This window comes from Miniopterus schreibersii (genome assembly GCF_964146895.1).
Source record: "Miniopterus schreibersii genome assembly, chromosome: 15".
Lineage (NCBI taxonomy): Eukaryota > Metazoa > Chordata > Mammalia > Chiroptera > Miniopteridae > Miniopterus > Miniopterus schreibersii.
In genome coordinates this window covers 24,403,817-24,422,851 of record NC_138115.1, presented here as the reverse complement: position 1 = coordinate 24,422,851, position 19,035 = coordinate 24,403,817, and the positions used below count along the sequence as shown (strand labels likewise).

At 49.8% G+C, this 19,035-nt stretch overlaps 2 protein-coding genes across 2 annotated transcripts in view; one reads left to right on the top strand and one right to left on the bottom strand.

Moving 5' to 3' along the window:
- Nucleotides 1–112: 112 nt before the first annotated feature.
- On the top strand, nt 113–18,273 carry TMEM43 (transmembrane protein 43). The gene is made up of 12 exons (XM_081160686.1): nt 113–304; nt 2,630–2,779; nt 3,655–3,789; nt 4,422–4,516; nt 5,792–5,841; nt 6,121–6,190; nt 7,058–7,128; nt 8,166–8,287; nt 8,580–8,654; nt 9,217–9,318; nt 12,564–12,681; nt 15,535–18,273. The coding sequence occupies exons 1-12, from the start codon at nt 293–295 to the stop codon at nt 15,735–15,737; spliced, it is 1,203 nt and encodes a 400-aa protein (XP_081016812.1). The 5' UTR covers nt 113–292; the 3' UTR covers nt 15,738–18,273.
- Nucleotides 13,652–19,035, bottom strand: part of XPC (XPC complex subunit, DNA damage recognition and repair factor) — a 33,488-nt gene continuing 28,104 nt past the window's right edge. Inside the window, exon 16 of the mRNA XM_081160684.1 lies at nt 13,652–13,928. Coding sequence (XP_081016810.1) covers nt 13,713–13,928 — 216 coding nt within the window. The 3' untranslated portion in view covers nt 13,652–13,712. The remainder of the gene's footprint in view (nt 13,929–19,035) is intronic.

Sequence of the window (19,035 nt, the reverse complement as noted above, 5' to 3'; positions counted from 1 at the left end):
CCAGAAAGTCTTTGCGATGCGCAGGCGCATAATGACATAGAGAGCATTTTGCAACTTCGTGGAGAAAGCATCTGACCCCGCACTACATTTTCCAAAAGACCTTGCGGCGCGCATGAGCAAAAAGCCGGAGACCGTGGGGCGGTAATATTGTAGCACTTCCCCTCCGGTTCTGGGCTTGGCGGGTTTTCGCAACTTGTCTTAGGCAGATAAGAGGCATTGCACTCCGCACTCCGGCTGCAGACCGCTTTCCTGCCTGAGCTGAGCGAGACGGGGTGGCGAGCCGGGTCCCACCATGGCTGCGAATGTGAGTGTCTCCTGGTCCGCCGGGCCACACCCATACTTCCCAAAGTCACGGGGCCTCCTTTCGCCCGCGGGTCCATTTTGCTTGTCCGCCTGACCCTTGTCTGTGCGGCCGGCCCGCAGCCCCCTCTGCCTGCCGAGTCTGTGCCTTCCGCCGCGAAGCCGTGTGTTCATTTCTCGGAGCCTCTGCAGACTCCAGACCCCTTTGTCCGTCTTCTTCGGTCCACCTCATCCTAGGGTGGCGCATTTGTGGGGAGGGACCCTCAGGAGGTGTTGCTCGGGACTCTGGGATGATCTTGTGCGCGGCACCTCCCCCTTCATCGCAGTTACCGCCTAGGCCCTTGTTGTCAAATTTGCGGAGCTGGACGAAACCTCCGAGAGGGGCCAGTGCTCGGGAAGGGTGGGGGAGCCGGTACGCCCGGGCGGAGCTGTCCAGCAAGGGGCAGACGGGCTGTCGGCGCGGGCAGCGAGCTCCCCGCCGAGCGGAGTGTGCGAGCCGAGCCGAGGCTGCGATGCTGCAAAGGGCGCGGGCCTTGTTGGGAACGGAGGAGTGAGGGTGACAGTAAGGGGCATTTCCCTACTCCTGGGCCCCTCGTCCTCCCAGCGTGGAATTGGTTGGAGAGGTCCTGACCGAAGCTGATTCCTTTCGAAAGGATGCTGGCCTTTTCTCACTGCGGCCCCCCCCTTCTCAGGAACCTTTCTACTTAAGCCCAGCATTCATTCAACAGACCGAGCGGCCCGTTCCACCAGGGTGCTGTATATGGGAGAAGCTAGTGACTCACCACTCCCTTCCTCTGCGAAAGTATTTCTGGAGCCAGCTGGGGAACCCTGCCAGCCCCAGGCACTCCCTTCCCCCGTCCCTCCTGCTTTGGTGGAGTGTCTTACCCACTCTCTCCTGGCCTGTTACACACTCTTTCCAAATCCCTTCCCTGTCTCTAAGGGTCCTTTCTACCTCCCACACCCTCTGAGAGGCAGGGTTTGTGTCACCCACAGTCCTAGCACTCTCTGCCCCAGGTTAGAGTTGTCTCCGAGGCCTAGAAGCCTTGAATGCTGCACCTAGAAGAGCCTCAGAGGTGGTCCATGAGACCCAGGCCTTCCAGGAGAGGGCAGTCAGGAGACTGGCTTGCCCCCAAAGGCGGACTCCTGTCTGCCCCCAGACCACCACCACCACCACCGTATTTTACAGATGGGGAATTTCCCCAGCAGACGAAGGCACTTGCCCAGGTCTCAGAGCCAGCTTGGCAGGTTATGTCAGGGGAAGGTGCTGAAAATGGCAGGCTTTGGAGTCAGGCAGACCTGAGGGCAAATCCACTTTCCTTTTCTCTGTAGTTGTGTGGCCCTAATCTCTAGTGAGATGGGTTACTGGGAAGTTTAAGGGAGGTTGTGCTTTCAACAGTTTCTGGTTTAAGGGAAATTGTGCTTTCAACAGTAGGTACTTAATACATGAAAACATTCTTCAGTCTAGCATGGATGGTCCATCCTGGTGGGCAGAGACCATCTTAGGTATGTTGGGACTTGACCTTTGCGAAGGAATGTAGATGAATTTGGGTATCCTCTATTGCCAAGTCTGTTGATTCATCTAGTAGCCTCATGTGTGTTTAAAGGAGGAGCCACCAAGCCCTTGGGGGTGGAGCAGGGAGGTGACAAGATTTCTTAATCAATGTAACCACTGTCCTGTAACCATAGGTTCTGTTTACTATTTTATAAGTGAGTAAACAGGAGCAGAGAGGTAGAGTAACTTATCCAGGGTTTCACAGCAAGTAATTTTAAGGGCCTATGTGTTGACCTCTGTTTCCACCTCTCATTATTTTTGAGCCCAGAGTGCTGGGACTGGGAAAGTATGTGTCACTGAGGATACATATAGGTATTCAACACATATTATGTAGCCAACATCAAGATGGCTTTGAAGGAAAGGAAGAAAGGCTCAGGAGGGTGTTCCTCAGGCTAGGGGAGTTGTAAGTGTGGGTGATGAGGAATGAACTGAGGAAGTCTCCCTCCTGTTTATAGGGAATTTGGTTCAGAATGTGGTGTGGACTGGGGCTGTCATGTCACTACCCAACCTACCAACAAATAGTTGTTAATTCTGGGAGGTGGAGAGAGGGGAGTATTGCCCAGAAAGGGGCACAAAGAAACTTTCTGGGGTGATAGACATGTTCTGTATCTTGTTTAGGATGTTGGCCAAATGGGGTATGCATTTGTCAAAACCCATCAAACTGTACACTTAATATCTGTGTATTTTTACCATATATAATTAAAATGAAAACTGAGTATAAATAATGAAATTTAATTTATTTTAAAAACCTAATTTTTATTCTTTTTTTCCCTTCAGTATTCTAATACGAGTAATAGAAGAGAACATGTGAAAATTACGACTGAGTCCCAGCCGGGCTTCCTGGAGCGGCTGAGCGAGACCTCGGGTGGGATGTTTGTGGGGCTCATGACCTTCCTGCTCTCCTTCTACTTAATTTTTACCAATGAGGTAAAATATTCAGGGTCCCACTGTGCAGAGTGAGGGTCCCTGTAGTGTCAGGGAGCAAAGGCTGTGAGTCCAGAGGCTGGATTTAGTAATAAGGGCCTAGATTTTACAATAGTGAGATGTTGAATTCATCAGAATTCTTTGTGTTGTGAACCCCCCCTGAACCCCCATCCCAACTGAAATAAGTGGGAAGGGAGTGGATAGGTTAACACACCTGAAATCCTGGGAGTAGCACCAGCTTTAGGCATGGTTGGATCAGGCATTCATGCTGGGTCACCAGGAATCTGCATGTATCCATCTCTTGCCTGTGTTTCTCTGTTGTGGGTTTCCTTTGGCAGGCTCTTCCTTTGTGGTGGCAAAGGAATTCCAGGGTTACATCCAATCAGCTTAGCAACCCCAGAGAACAAAGGAACCATTTCCTTCTAAATGATTTTAACAAAAGTTGCAGGGAGATCTGTGTGTCCTGGCTTGGGTCTGAGTCCTCTCTCTGAACCATTCCCTGTGGCCAGTGAACACATGTTCTGATTGGCCAGGCCTGAGTCACATGATTTGGACTGAAGTACAGCTTGGCCCATGTAAATCCCATGGACTGAGAGTAGGGGAGGGGAGGAGAAGGGAGAGGAAAATGGGGAAGGGGTACAGGGCAGACAAAACAGCAGCTAGCTCCAGTATGGGTGCAGTGGAGTGGTGGGAAGAGGTCTGCCTGGGAAAGCAGGAATTCTGGGTTCTGCTCCCAACACTGCCACTTGTTAGACCTTAGTTTTCCAACTGCAAAATGGAAAGATCAGTCTCAGTGCTCTCTGAGGCCCATGCTGCCCTGAGACACTGTATTAGGCTATGCCTGAGTTGTTGAAATCCTCACTCCCCTTTGGTCACAGGGCCGCGCTTTGAAGACGGCAAGCTCCCTGGCTGAGGGGCTCTCACTCGTGGTGTCCCCCGACAGCATCCACAGTGTGGCTCCGGAGAACGAGGGGAGGCTGGTGCACATCATTGGGGCCCTGCGGACTTCCAAGGTACATTTGGCGATGGTTGCTGACTCGCTAGAGGCTTGGGGCATATCACTAGATATTGTTTGGTTGAAGATTTTGAAAACATGGACCTAGGAGATGGACATAGATGGGTGTGATTACTGACCCCACCATTCAGCAGCTGTGTGGACGCATCACTTCTTAGTCTCAACATCTTCATCTCTAAAATGGGGAGAAAAATTATAACAAATTGGGGGGCCCAGTTTTAAAGATTTGGTGGGTAGCTAATGTTCTGCACAGTGCCTGGCACACGGCATGAGTTTTACAAATAGGCCCTTTAATGATTATGATTAGCATGTGCAAGGCTACAAAGGTACTCTGGTTATTGGATCTTTCCTGTTTGAACACCAAATACGGTGTTGCCAGCACCATGCAATTGGCCCATGCAGCCTGAGCCTGCACTGTGAGGCAAATGTCACAGACATTGGGTGTTTAGAACTTGGGACAGGCATCCTCACTCGGTTCTCCCACATGAAGCAGCCATAGAGTTCTCCGTTCTGTTCCTTTCTTCTGTCTGTTTCTTTTCCAGTCCAGCTTCCCCTGAGGCAGGCATTCTGGGCTGGTGTGAGTTTTGTTTTTTATTTATTTATGTTTGATTTGTTTGATTTTTTTTGAAGCTCTTGTCTGATCCAAACTATGGGGTCCATATTCCGGCTGTGAAGCTGCGGCGGCACGTGGAGATGTACCAGTGGGTAGAAACCGAGGAGTCCAGGTGAGGTACCAGAGAGTGAAAATCAGCTGGGGTTAGAGGAGGTGCAGATGTTAGGATAAAATGCAGGTGGCTTTCATTCTGACACTTCTGAAATTTAAAGTATAAAATCTTCCTATCAGAGAAATGTCAAATTATCCCGAAGTTACTAGTGAATGATCTTTTGTTTGGAGGTGGCAGAAGTCTAGTGCAGAGTGGCCCAAAGAAAGGTGTATTGATTAGCTCCCTTATCTAGGGAGTTCCACAGATGCTCGAGCTTAAGGAATTACTATTTCCAGGCCACAAACCATTTTTTCCCATGTGTTAATTCCATCTTCTCTCCCATGAGGGAACAGAAATGGCCTCCTGACTCACATCCTGTCAGTTTTTTTAAAAAATTCTTATTTTTAATCCTTACCTGAGGATATGTTTTTATTGATTTTAGAGGGGGGGGGAGTGAGAGAGAAACATCGATTGGTTGACTCCCATGCTCACCCTGACCAGGGATTGAACCTGAAACCTAAGTATGTGCCCTGACTGGGAATCAAACCTGCAACCTTTCTATTTTTTATTTTATTATTATTTTTTAGTATGTCTATTGATTTCAGAGAGAAGAAGGGAGAGAGAGAGAGAGAAACATCAATGATGAGAGAGTCATTGATCGGCTGCTTCCTGCATGCCTCCAACTGGGGATTGAGCCTGCAATCCTGGCATGTGCCCTGACCGGGAATCCAGCTTCAATCTCCTGGATCATAGGTCGATGCTGAACCGCTGAGCCACCTGGCAGGGCAACATCCTGTTACTTTTAACAGAAGTCTTAGGGGAGGGCCTCATTGGCCAGGGTGGGAGTCACCTGGAGCTAGGGGTGTGGTCAGCCTCACCTGAGCCACATGGATATGAGTTGAGGGGTGGAGAGGTGGCTGGGGGAGCCAGGGCAGGTCAAGCTCAGCGTGGAGAAGGACACCTGTAGAGGGTCTCCATGCGGCTGTCCCGGAGCAGAGGGTGTAACCAGATCTCTGAGCCTAGAGGGCAGAGCTGTGACCCTTGGTGTGAGCCAGGCAGAGGCACATTTCAGCTCCGGATGAGAAAGCAATTTTCTCCGGTCAGGCCCTTCAAGGGTCGGAGCTGGATATCTGTCAGGGAGTGAGCAGCCTGCCTCTGGGCTGGTGCAGATAAGGTCCTCTCCATTTGGGCAGTTTGACCAGGTAGCCCCAAGTTGCTTCCAGCTGGAGATGCTTAGAGATGGGAATGCCTGAGGAGTGATGGGCTAACTCTGGGACTGCTGTGCTTTCCCCACAGGGAGTATACCGAGGACGGGCAGGTGAAAACAGAGAGGAAGTACTCCTACAGTGAGTATAGGCTCCCTGTTCTAAAGGGCCACACCCCAGGCCTGTGGGCAGATTCTGGGCATATCCCTGCAGTGGGGAAGGGCATGGAACCAGGTGTCAAGATTCCTGGATGTCAATCCTCAGAGCCCTGCTCTCCCATCTATCCAGCGAGACTCCAGGAGCTGCTCTTTCAGTGCTGGAATGGTTACAGGATTGGATAAGAGGACAAGGGGTCAGTGGGCCTTAGACATGTGACCACTCCTACCATGGTCGCTGAGTTGTTCCCTCTTCTCACAACAGACACTGAATGGAGGTCGGAAATCGTCAACAGCAGAAACTTCGACCGAGAGATTGGCCACAAAAACCCTAGGTGAGGGCTGTGTCCCCAGGCCCAAGTGCAGCGTTGGCTGCCACTGGCATGTCTCCAGCCTCAGCTTCCTCATCTGAGTAATGGTTGAGTTACTTTTATCTCATGAGTTGATTAAAGTGTTGGACATGTGGACCACACTGTGGTCTGTGATGACAGCCCCCTCCCTGGCACAAGTCTGGATGCTGGGTGGGGCAGCTCCTGTGCTGGGTACCAGGAACACAGAGGCAAGACCCAACTCCCATGACCTCATACAAACTACCCTCGAATAAGTCATGAATATAAGGCCTGGACTGAGTACTAAAGGGGTTTGCATGTATAGTACCAGGGAAGCATTTGTTAACAGTTAGCCATGGGGATGGGAGGACAATCAGGAAGGGCTTTCAGGAGACAGTGGCGTTTGATCTGGGCTTTTATAAGTGTTTGGCAAACAGAGGTTAGCTCAGGAACATGGGGGTGGAACAGGCCTAATGCTGGAGCACGCCTGGAGTGAGGGGAGGGCTGCCAGGAGAGCCTTGAATGTGCACAGTGGGCTTAGATACTACCTGGGGCTGGGAAGGGTCAGTGAGGGTGTGAAGTCCATGGAAGGTTCATCTGATGGGGTGGGAAGGAACAGGCTGGTAGGGGTCTAGGCAAGAGGGTATGAAGCTCTGGGAACAGGAGACAGAATGAGGATACGCCACCCGGGGAAGGAGGGCTTGAACGTCCAGGGGGTGGAGTTACTGGTAAAGACAAGATGTGTGCAGTGCCTGGGCTGGTCTGGACTTGCAGGAGCCCCCTAGGTAGGGCCCCTGCTGAGCATGACCCAGAGGAACACAGATAACTCCCACCTGGTGTCCTGCTTCACTGACAGCTCTCTCTCCCCCACAGTGCAATGGCCGTGGAGTCATTCACGGCAACAGCTCCCTTTGTCCAAATTGGCAGGTTTTTCCTCTCAGCAGGTAAGTCTCTGGCGCCTTCAGGTGAGCCAACCCAGAGGCTCTGTGCTTCCATTTAGCCACCTCCCAGGAACTGGTGCCTCCAGTGCTCAGCCCTTGGGTGGTTAAAAGGACTCCACTACCCCGGGCATGGGATCAGCCAGCACCTTCCCAAGGATCATGTTTTGGGTTGGGGGTCGGGGGAGGCAAATCTTTAGGTGGTGGGGACTTGTGTAGAACACCCCCACCCTGGGCAGGTTCCTCTGACACCTAGATTGTTCCAGAGAATGACTTGCCAGGCACTGCTGTGGTGCTGGTGCTGGTTCTGACCAAAGCTGAGAGCCCTTCCTCAAGCAGCCCTCCAGCCAGTAGTAGAGACAAACCTTTCCCTGAGGGCTCCACCGCTGAGCCCCATATAGCGTTTAGCCCTGTGCTAGGTAGTGGGTGGTTCACCCCCCCCCCCAAGTTATTCCAAAGAGAAAATTTCAAGGGACAAGGCAGTATCACTGGCCACAGTAACTCCTGGGGCCCGGTCCTTGAGCTTGACCCAGGTAGGTGGGAGAGAAAACACCGAGGGCCCCAATAACCAGGGTGAAAGAGGAGAGGCCTGGGATTCATGGCTCAGCCTGTCTGCCATCTGCTCTGTTGCTCAGCTTGTGCCTGCTGTGCCAACCAGCCCTGGCCTCAAGTGGTCTCCCTGTGGCATGGTATCCAGCCTTGGACATGGATAACCAGACCCAAGATGTAATGGGTACAGAGCTAAGACCATTCCCAGAGCTGTGGTTGCTCTGACTGGATGGAGAGAGGGTCAGGGAAGGCTTCCAGGAGGAGATGGAGACTGCAGTGGGGCTGGCAAGGAGCAGCTGTGGAAGAGATGGAGCTGGTGAAGGGCACTCTGGGTGGGACTTGTGCATTCGAAGGCCCCAAGAGGGATGAGCCAGGAGGGGGCAGCAGCAGGGCTGTGTGAGGGTGCAGTGGGAAGGATGGCAAGCTGAGAGGTTTGCAGATCAGGGGTGTTTCAAATTGCACACCATTGTTTCTAACCACCCTGTTTCTCTCAGGTCTCATTGACAAAGTCGACAACTTCAAGCCATTGAGCCTGTCCAAGCTGGAGGATCCGCACGTGGACATCATTCGCCGGGGAGACTATTTCTACCACAGTGAAAACCCCAAGTATCCGGAGGTGCACAGAGGGGCTTGGGCAGTTCACATAGCAAAGATCAGGGCCCTTGAAGTACCCTCTCTCAACAGCACACAGCAAATTCTCGTTTAAGACTGGTTTGGTTCAGTGGAATCCACAGCTGCACTTGGCCAAATGAAATTGGAAGGGAGGGGATTCTAGGTGATGGAGCCACCTGGGCAAAACTGTAGAGGTGGGAAAAGAGGGTGAGTGTAGGGGTTTAACAGTACCATGGACTCAGGCCCAGGCTGACTGGTCCTGGCCTCACTCACCCCACTTTTCTTCCACCCCTCAGGTCGGGGACCTGCGAGTTTCCTTTTCCTACGCGGGGCTGAGCAGTGACGACCCTGACCTGGGCCCAGCTCATGTGGTAATGTAGCTTCTCCAGGGTATACTAAGGCAGGCTTCCTAATCTCCCTGGGCATGGATGCAGTGGACAACATTGTGAATATTGCTTTGGACCCTCCCTCTAGGATCTGTGTTCAGTTAGGCATGCCTTTGGTCAGTGTCAGAGTTTTGTGTCCCCTGAAGACATCCATGGATATCAGTAGAGCCTAGGTTAAGAAATGTAGTTCTAGGGGAATCTCATAATTATGCCTAATGAGAGTTCTTCCAATCACATGCAGCCCCTCCTCCGCTAGCCCCCAATTTTTTCTCTAAATACTTGATCTTGAATTTCTGACCCTGTCTTGTATAGTCCCACCCCCAGCCCAGCCCCTGCTTCTGCCTAGGGTCCTTCCTGGAGCTTCAAGTGAAGCAGTTTAGCAGGAGCTCTGGGAGCTGCTGTACTCCAGGCCGATGTATGGAGAGAGAGGCTCAGGGATGGCATGGGTCTCCTCACTCACTTCCCTAGTAGGCACACAGTGTAGAGGTGTGCTGGGACTGGGTGGGCTGATCACCCCCTCAACTCTAACACTAAATTTTCTGACCAGGTCACTGTGATTGCCCGGCAGCGAGGTGACCAGCTAGTTTCATATTCCACCAAGTCTGGGGACACCTTGCTTCTCCTGCACCATGGGGACTTCTCACCAGAGGTGAGTTGCTGCTGCCTACCACTGTGATGGAGGGACTGGTGTCTCCCTCCCTGCCACTTTAATAAGGTTATTAAATGAGCACCTACTACTGGAGGTCATAGCCAGTGCAACGAGACAAGAAAAAGAAATAGGAGTAAGCATCTCCCTGTGTGCCAGACTGTGCTGGGCACTAAGGATAGAACAGTGGGCAAAACAGACTCCTTCACAGGCTTCCAGTCTTGTAGGGGAGAGTGACTCATCGGTAAAACAAGTAAGGGCACCTTGCTCCGAGTGTTATCAAGAGGAGGCAGATGCTCAGAGATACACAGGCATGGCCCGGCCGGGTGTGGCTCAGCAGTTGAGCATCGACCTAGGATCCAGGTGATCGGGGTTCCATTCCTGGTCAGGGCACATGCCCGGTTGCAGGCTTGATCAATGACGCTCTCATCATTGATGTTTCTATCTCTCTCTCTCTCCCTCCCCTTTCCTCTCTCTGAAATCAATAAAGATATATTAAAAAAAAAAAAAAAGAGATACACAGGCATGATAATAGGAAATCTGCTTTGACAGTGGTCTCTCAGTAACATTTGTGCTGAGTGCCAAGTGAGGAGAAGAGGTCAGTGCTGGAAGTAGTCCAGGCAAGTCAGAGTTCATCTTGTTGGGGGCATCAGGAGTATCCGTGTGGGGCCACTGCCCAGAGAGAGGGGTGAGGGGAAGAAGACTACTGAGCAGGCAAGGGGCCCCTTGTTGGGAGGTGCTACTTGAAGAGCATGAGGTGGGCAGTGAAGAGACTTGAACTGCAGAGTCCCAGGACCAGGTAAGTGTGAGCACCCTGTTCCCATCTGTAGAAGGAAGAGGGAGGGTCATGCCTCACCTTAAGTCCCAAGGAGTACAGGTACAAAGACGTACTGATTAGTTCAATTGCATGCTTCAAAAATTAGCCACTCTTCTCTAAGCAGAAAATCCTTCTCTAACAGAAAGATACAGCTTTTCCATTGTTGATGAACACAGTGTATCACTTGCACACTTTGCGCTTGCTTTGAATAGGATTGCTGGGTTTTGCCTCCAGAAGGGCTTGAAAGGATGAAGGCAGTGGGCAGGTGTCAGGGCTTAGCCCCTCAGTTGTCATCCTTTCACTTTAGCCCCCAGCCCCAGGGTGTTGGGCCCAGCCTTCTCTAGCCAGGACTAGGGTGTGGTTAGGCTGGAGCCCAGGAGCCCAGTTACCTACCTCAGGGTGGAGCTGCCACCTCCCAGCCTGGCAGAGCATGAGTCACCCTTTCCTCCAGCAGCTCTCAGAGCCCCCTGGGGAGTTTCTAGCATTAGGAATCCCTGTCCAGGCCTTTTTCTCTCTCCCAGAGCTCCAGCCCTGTCTCCAGGCTTCCATCCTCCTACAGGCAGACGCCCAGGTCTCAGAGCTGCTCCCCAGAGAGGAGTGGTGGGCCTCATAGCTTAGATAACTCCCCAGGAGGGAAGGCTCTGACAGTGCAGATGGGCAGGAGCTTCCTGATCACCCTGGGCCTCTAGCACAGGGTCTGGGTCTCTGTCAAGCAAGGAGAGAATGCCCTGAGCCAAGGAGGCAGCCTGGGGCCCTGAGAAACCCAAACCCTGCGAGTCAGGCCCTCCAGATTTCAGTCCTAGGGACAGGAGAGTGCAGTGAGGACAAGCATGGACACTGGAGATGGCCCCATCTCAAGCCCTACTCTGCCTTCTGCTGGCTAAGGGACCTTGAGCCAGTAGATTATCCTCTCAACCTGTTGCCCCCCTCTGTAAAATGGAAATTAAAAAAAATCAGTATTGCAATTATCCCTACCTTATTTGGTGGTTGTGAAGATTATTCATTCAACATTTTTATTGAGCACCAAGGACATAGGGAGAAAAGAGACATGATCCCTGCCCTCAAGCTTATGGCTTAGTTAACTGCTTGGGGTAAGACCCTGGGTGTGTCACTTATCCTCTCAGAATCTCAGTTTCCTCACCTGTAAAATAGAGGTAAGTACCTACCTTATCAAGTTATTCTGAGGATTAAGTAATACTTGTAAAGCACTTAGGACAGTGACTGATAAATAATAAGCAATAAATGTTAGCTAGCATTGTTATTACTATAGATAACGACCAGGTAGGCTCCCTGAAGAAATGGCATTTGGGCCAAGACTGGAAGCATGTGTAGGAGCTGGACAGGCGTAACTGTGGGCAAACATACTCTTAGCAGAGCAACCGCATATGTAAAGGCCCCGAGGCAGAAGGACGCTTGACCTGTGCCCCAGTGGGACTGAGGGTCTTGGCAGGTTGCTGCATGGAGGAGGCGGTGGTGGTGGCGGTGGCAGAAGCAGGAAGGCCAGTGGGGAGGAGGCTACTCCAGAGGTCTTGGTGAGAGGGGTTGACGGTGCTGGGAGAGGATTTGAGGAAATGTGGACCCAGTGTTGACAAGACTTGCTGATGGCCTGGACGGGAGATGGTTGGGGGAGGAGCAAGCCAAGTTTGACACCCAGGATTCAGCTTATGCAGGTGGGTGGGCGTACCATTTGCTGAGATGGAAGTGACAGAGAACAGGTTGGGGTGGAAACTCCAGTGTCAGTGTTGGATGTGCCAAGACATGGAGATGTCACATAGGCAGTGGGAACCACAGGGGTGAGGCCCAGATAGGTGCCAGGGCTGCAGCCTATAAGAGGGGGCACTGACATATATAGATTTCCTGGGGAGACAGTGTAGACTGAAGTAGCCAGAGAATTTCCGCATTTAGAGGACAGTAAGAGGGAAAGAATGGCCCTGCAGACTGGGAAGGAGCAGCCTGAATAGGAGGGAAACCAGGAGAAAGGTGTCTCAGGTGACATGAATAGTGTCCAAGATTAAGTTGGATACCATACATGGAGCATTTCCCATAGTGCCTGCAGGCACATTCAAATGTCCCCATTGTCATGGTTGTTGATAAATGACCCCAGAAAGGTACTGCTGTAGTATGAGGGGGGGTCAGGTTTATTCCAGATGAGATGGTGGGCTAAGGACTCCTGAAGGCGGTGGGCTGTGACCTGAGGAGGGCCCATACCTCCACAAAGATGTGTGCGCCCACCTTGCTCTGCTGTGCGAGGTTGGGGAGGCACTGAGACCTGGGTGGGAGATGTGCTCTTATTTTCCTCTGGTCTATCAGAAATGGCCAATGTCTCCTGCGTTGGCATGGTCCCCTCAGCCACCTGCCTTGCCAGCTGGGTAGGCTGGTGACTCCCCCAGACATGAGATATGACACCATACTCCTCCACCTTGTCCTGTAGGAGGTGTTTCTTAGAGAACAAAAGAGCAACTCCATGAAGACTTGGGGCCTGCGGGCTGCTGGCTGGATGGCCATGTTTATGGGCCTCAACCTCATGACGCGGATCCTCTATACTCTCGGTAGGTGAGGAGAGACTGGGGTGGGGGGAATCTTGCCCACCCTCCTGTGCTTGCTTCATGCTTACTCACACCTCATGTCAGCCTTTCTGGCCTGATGATATTCAGCTTGGGGCAGGGACTGGGCACTTGGTCCATTTCTGAGTCCCCACTCCATAGCTTTGGGATGAATGAGCAAAGGCAGGCAGGCAGGCATGTGAGACAGGATGCTTCCAGGGGGTGAGGACGGGGTGGATGCCAGTCCTGGGAGGCTGGTCTAGCCTCTGTGGTCTGGGGGTCTGGCTCTACTCATCCATCTGCCCACTGGCTCACACGCATTCCACAACTGAATAGTGATGATGAGGCTGGCCAGCCTTTGCAGTGAGCTGGATCTGAAATCCGTTATGTCAGAGCTCTGGACCCTTGGGCCATCCTCTTTCCCATCTCAGCTTCAGTTATCTCACACCTAATTTGTAGTTTTATGAAATGTTTGGCAAATAGGAAACACTAAAAGATTGTTATACTTCATTCCCCACCCCCTTTTGGCTAGATTTGGGATAGCCAGCGATTCTGGGGCACAAGGGAGAGTTTGCTGGGCTGCTCCCATAGCTTGAGGTTGGCACCAGTGAGCCCAGTAATTGCCCAAGTGGCCCAGCCTAGTTCAGGACTGAGCGCCCAGGCTGATTGAGTAAGGGCTGGGTCTAGACTGTTGCAATAGGAGGATAGGGCTTTGGGCTTTCCATCTGAGCCTTTACCCCAGTGTATCCCTGTCCAGTCAGATGATTCTGTCCAGCCTTCTCTGGGCTCCAACAGAAACCTCTCCCCCACTTACCCGTTCCATTTGGGGAGCGCTGGTTGCATATATCCCAGAACATCAGAGCTGGGAGGGCCACCTGCCTCATTTTATAGATGGGAAAACTTAGGTGCAGGGAGAGGGACACTTCTCCGAGGTTTTCTTTGGATAGCTGAATTGTGCTCAGAAAAGCCAGCACATCTTGGGCACCATTCAGCAGAGATCTGCATTTGAACAGAACCCTCCAACCTTTTCCTCTGCACTAAGCCCACTGTGGAAATGGACAGGCCATTTCCCCTCTCAGTTGCCCCATCGTCAAGATGAGGAGGCTAGAGTCTATCTCAGGGGGTCCTTCTTCGAAAATCTGCCTGCCTGTGATCCTCTGATTCTCTCCACATGCGGAGTGCTGACATTCCAGACTCAGAACATAGTTCAAAGCACGGAGAGTTCCAAAGTGCAGGTGGAGTGATTCAGGAGCCTACAACACAAAAGCATTTATTCCATGAGAACTTACTGAGTGCCTGGTGTATGCAAGACATTGCTGTAAGCCCTGGAGACAACACAGTGAATAGGACAGATAAGGTCCCTGTCCTTTCAAGGCTCTGAGTAATGACTTAGAGCTCAGGCTCTGGGCTCACAGTCTTGAGTTTAAATCCTGGCTCTGGTGCTTTCTAGCTGTAGGACTTTGGGCAAGTTGAACTCCCTGGGCCTCTGTGACCTTATGGATAAAATGAGGTGAAGAATAGTACCGGCCTTGCCCTAGCCTGGAGCTCGGTTGTCCCAGACACCAAAAGGTTGCAGGTTCGATTCCTGGTCAGGGCACATAACTAGGTTGTGGGTTTGATGCCCAGTCAGATTGTGTACGGGAGGCAACTGATCAATGTTTCTCTCAAATAAAAAACATATCCTCGGGTGAGGATTAAAAAACACACCCCAAAATAGCGTCCTTACAGGGGGTGCGCCTGAGGTTTTGATGAGATGGTGCACATAGTGCCTGAACACATGGTCAACAGTCAAAAACATGAACTCTCCTTATCAGGGCCAAATTCGGTGCTGAGAGTAGACAGAGAGAATCCATGAGGTGGCCTGCAGGACCCTGTAGTCCAGGCAGGGCACCAGTCTTCCTCTGCAGACCCAATGACACCAGACCACTGGGGCCTCCTGGGCACTGAGTGAAGATTCCCCTAGTGGATGGCTGTCATGGGATGCCATCCTGAAGAGGCCAGACAGGCCAGGGACAGGGTAATTCCAGATGGGTTTAGCTAGATCCTAGACTTCACATTGGGCAGGAGCCTGTGAGATCCTGGAGGCAGGGCCAGCTGAGGCTAATTCGTTTCCCTCAGTCCATGCACAGCTGAGCATACAGATAACTGGTAATGACTGCTGCCTAAATGAACAAGCACCTCCAGGAATGGCTGAGGGGCCCAAACAGGCACCCACAGAAGGGTCGGCCCAGCCTCCTTTGTGAGTGTACAGCAAACAGTACTTGCCACTGTCATAGTCGAATGTCTTTTTGTTGTTAATCCCCACCCTTGGATATTTTTTCCATTGAATTTTAAGAGTGGGAGGGAGGAAGGGGGGCAGAGGGAGAAACATTGCTGTGACATCAGTTGGTTGCCTCCTGCATGCGCCTGGCTGGGGATCCAGCTGCAACTCAGGTACATGCCTTTGACCGGGAATCGAACCTGCTGCCCTCCAGTGCTGGGTAGTGGTGGTGGTGGTAACACTCTAATCACTGAACCACACTGGCCAGGGACAATTGAATGTCTTTATAGTGGCCTCAGACTGATTTCAACATGCAGTTTAAAGTTTACAAAGCACTTGCACATGCCTTCTCGGAGCACTGTGCAACAGGTGGCTCAGTCAGTGTGTCCAGCCACGCAGCTCAGGAGTGAGGGCTCCTCCTCTTTTGGATCTTCCAGCCCTCACTAGGAGGTTATTTGCCTTCCACCACTGACCCTCTCCTCCCCTTACTCACCTGGCATCAAGGGCCCTTCCATGTCTAGAGACAGGAACCATCTGCTGATTTTGAGACATAGAGCATGGTATCCTTGGAAGCCTCACTGCCTTTCTTTTCTCCGTAGTGGACTGGTTTCCTGTCTTCCGAGACCTGGTCAACATTGGCCTGAAGGCCTTTGCATTCTGTGTGGCCACCTCACTGACTCTGCTGACTGTGGCTGCCGGCTGGCTCTTCTACCGGCCCCTGTGGGCCCTCTTCATCGCCTGTCTGGCCCTGGTGCCCATCATTATTGCTCGGACACGGGTGCCAGCCAAAAAGCTGGAGTGAAACAGGCCCTGGCACCCACCTGACACCCATTTGAGCTTCAGGATCCAGATCACCCTGCCCCCTCTTCTGACCCTGCTCCACATCAGAGCATGAGTCTGCATTGGTTTTGGATTCGGCACCTGCTCCACTCTTCAAGGGGCCAGACTTGGCAGCGTGCACTACGTTGGGTTTGGTGTTCATCTGTTAACGTCTCTCCACCCCTTTTCTTGTCGGTGAGCAGCTTTGAAGGGCAGAAGGCAGCTCCTATCTGGCAGCATGACAAGCGTTCTACTCGTTTCCTCCCCTTCTTGGGCTGTGTGTGGCTGGTTCGCATGCTTTATTTAGCCGATGTCTTCAGACATCAAGGAGGCTACACTCAGAGACCTGCTGCTTTACCCCTTACTGCCTCTCCTCCTTGGAGAAGATGCCAGGGCTCTGCCACAGTCACTAGCTGTGCCCTTGGTACTAAAGGGCCACCTTTATAGCTGTGTCTAATCGGTACTGGATTGCCCAGACTAAGTAAGCCTATACCCTGCAAAGTGGGGCACCATAAACCATTTGTGGATAGAACTTGATTTGGAACTTCAGAGAAAACCCACTGGAGATGTCCTGAGGGAAACTGAACATTGGGCTTTGCGCTCGTTTTATGGTTTGGTAGAATCTTTTAGTGTCTAGGATTTCCAAAGGCCCTGAGTTTTTGTTGCTTCACTTCATGTGTACTCTCCTACTCTGAGAGAGTTGTTTGAAATATGATTTAAAAAGCAAAATAGAAAACCTCCTGAATGACTGAGGTTTCAGACTGTTACAGAAAGAGACACCTTTTAACCTGTTAGTTGAAGTTATTCAGAGCACAGAAAGGTGTTAAATTGGAGCTGTGACTTAGCCTGGCTGAAAAAAAGTTACTGCTGTCAGTATTCTGGGCCGCGCTGGGAAGGTTCAGGATGCCTTTGAAACAGGGTTAGCAAAAGGATTTGACTTCCCTCTGGGAGAAGGTGGGGGATCTCTAGAGTAAAGCATTTCTTTTCATGCTCTGGCATCAGACAGTACTTGAAGTTTTGAGTTTTTAGTCAGCTATTAAAGGAAAAGGCTGGAAGTTTTATTGCCCTATGCTCCTTCATAGCGACCCCCAGTCAAAATCAAGACTTAGAGACCTCAGGCTTGCTGTAGATCTGAGTGCTTGTCTGGCCTTGTTCCTTTCATCATTGGAGTACTTCTGACATAGTGGCCGGGCCTCCAGTTGCTGCTTCTGTGATTCGTTTTATCTGTTAAGTGACTACTACTTTGCTCCTCCAAAATAAAACCTACCGATGCTTAATCCACATATTTCCTAAGTTGCCCAACTACTTATACCCTTTGAAAGATAAAGTATGTTGTAACCTTGATGTCCTAAGATTCTTTGGTATATCTTTTTATCTTCACTACTTTTGCCTTGCTGGGAGTGGTTGCTTTAGCAAGTATTTGGTAGTTGAATTAAGGGGTCAGAACTTTTGAAAATAGTGATCTAATAATCTCTCCTATAGTCCTGGTATATCTGTGCTACAAACAGATTCTTCATGGTAAAGACAGCCAGCCCCAGAGATGATTTATCTGGATTTAAGGAATGAAATAGTTCACTGATGTTCACCATAAGCAGTTTCATTGCATCTCTAACTCCTCAAAGGATGCTTTTGGAAAAAACATTACAGTAAACCCTCAATTTTTGCGGACCTCAACTTAATGGACTTAGGATTTAATGGACAAAATTTCCGGTCCGTATGTGATATGTGAAAATTAACAGTTAATTTAAAAATGCTTTTAACCAAGATTTCTTATAATAGGTTTTTTTGTTACTCAGTTATTTTTAATACATTTTAGCAAATAAGCCATATGTTGGAAAACACCCTAGTAATTTTGCTGACATAAATGTTATATACCTACAACTACAGTCGATGTATTTAAATTCAAGGGTCACTGCTTGTAAACGATGTTCGGTGAATGATTAGCATGTAATCACACCACATTGATCACGTTTATTGGTTCTGTTGTTGCACGGTGTAACTTTCTGCAGCAGTTTTAATGCTGGCCAGGGTTTGGACATGCACTAAGCCATGCCCCAGCTGTGTGCATGTCTACTTGCGGTGACAGGTAAATATACGTATTTACTAGACCTATTCAGTATAAATTTAAAATTACAGTAATACATATAGGAAACTTCTGTGAAATTAAACTTTGCATACATGCTTAAATTACACAGATGAATCTACATAAGCAAAACAGGTAAACTAATGTTAATTTTTTAATGTACACATTCAGAAAACCTACTTATAATATAATGGACTTTCAGCTTTAAACAACATACGCTCACCTGAATTAGTCTGTTATATTGAGGTTTTACTCTACATACAAAATCCTTGGGATTTGGTGTGTAATTTTTCCTACATTTTAAGTTACTGCCAAATTTAAGTGTTAAGAGCAAAATATTGTGAAATATTTGATGCCTTTGAAAAATCATCATGAAATTTGTATTATCTTTGTATTTTTGACAGAAAAAATAAATTTCTAACTATCTTTTATAGGATCTTGCCATTACCCCTTTTGTTTTTGTATTCTTCCTGAAATTTCTCTCAAAGAATTCAGCTGTAAAATTCAGTACAAACCATGTGAATTTTGGACTCAGTGCTAATTTTTTTTAGTGATTAAAATAGATTTCAATTTCTTAAAAAAGGGCAACTCAATATTTCTAGCACTTAGAAGTCTTAAATACCAAAGGCTACGTTGTTTTGGATGGATTTAAACTGAATGACTCACACTTCACCCATCTTCAGAATGTGCTAGAAGACGTGGGATGGAGCCACAGTCCAACACAGTGCAAAAGGCATCATTAGTTTTGGGTTGGCATACATGTAGGCTGGGAACTTATTACACACATGGATTTCAGTCCCAAGTCTGCCACTGACTGGCTGTGTGATGTTGGGGAAATCTATACTCTTCGAGCCTCAGGTTCCCTCATTTGTAAAATGGGGACAGTGCCATTCTCCCCCCTCCCCAGTTTGCTGTGAGGACTAACTGGGAGAAAGCCCAGGAAATGCCAAACACATGTGACACATTCACTTTTCATTCTTTTTGCCTCTGAAGTAATAGACTGCTGCTGATTGCCCACTCTGAAGTTAGCAATTTAAATAGTTTTTATTTGCTATAAGATTTGAAGCAGGTGAGTGATAACTTTCCAAAACCTATTTTTATATTTTTCAAAACTAAAAGTTTTATTGACTTCCACAATGCCTCCTAGGAGCTTGACATCAGCCTAAGATGACCTGTTATTTCTGCAGAGACAGGGTGA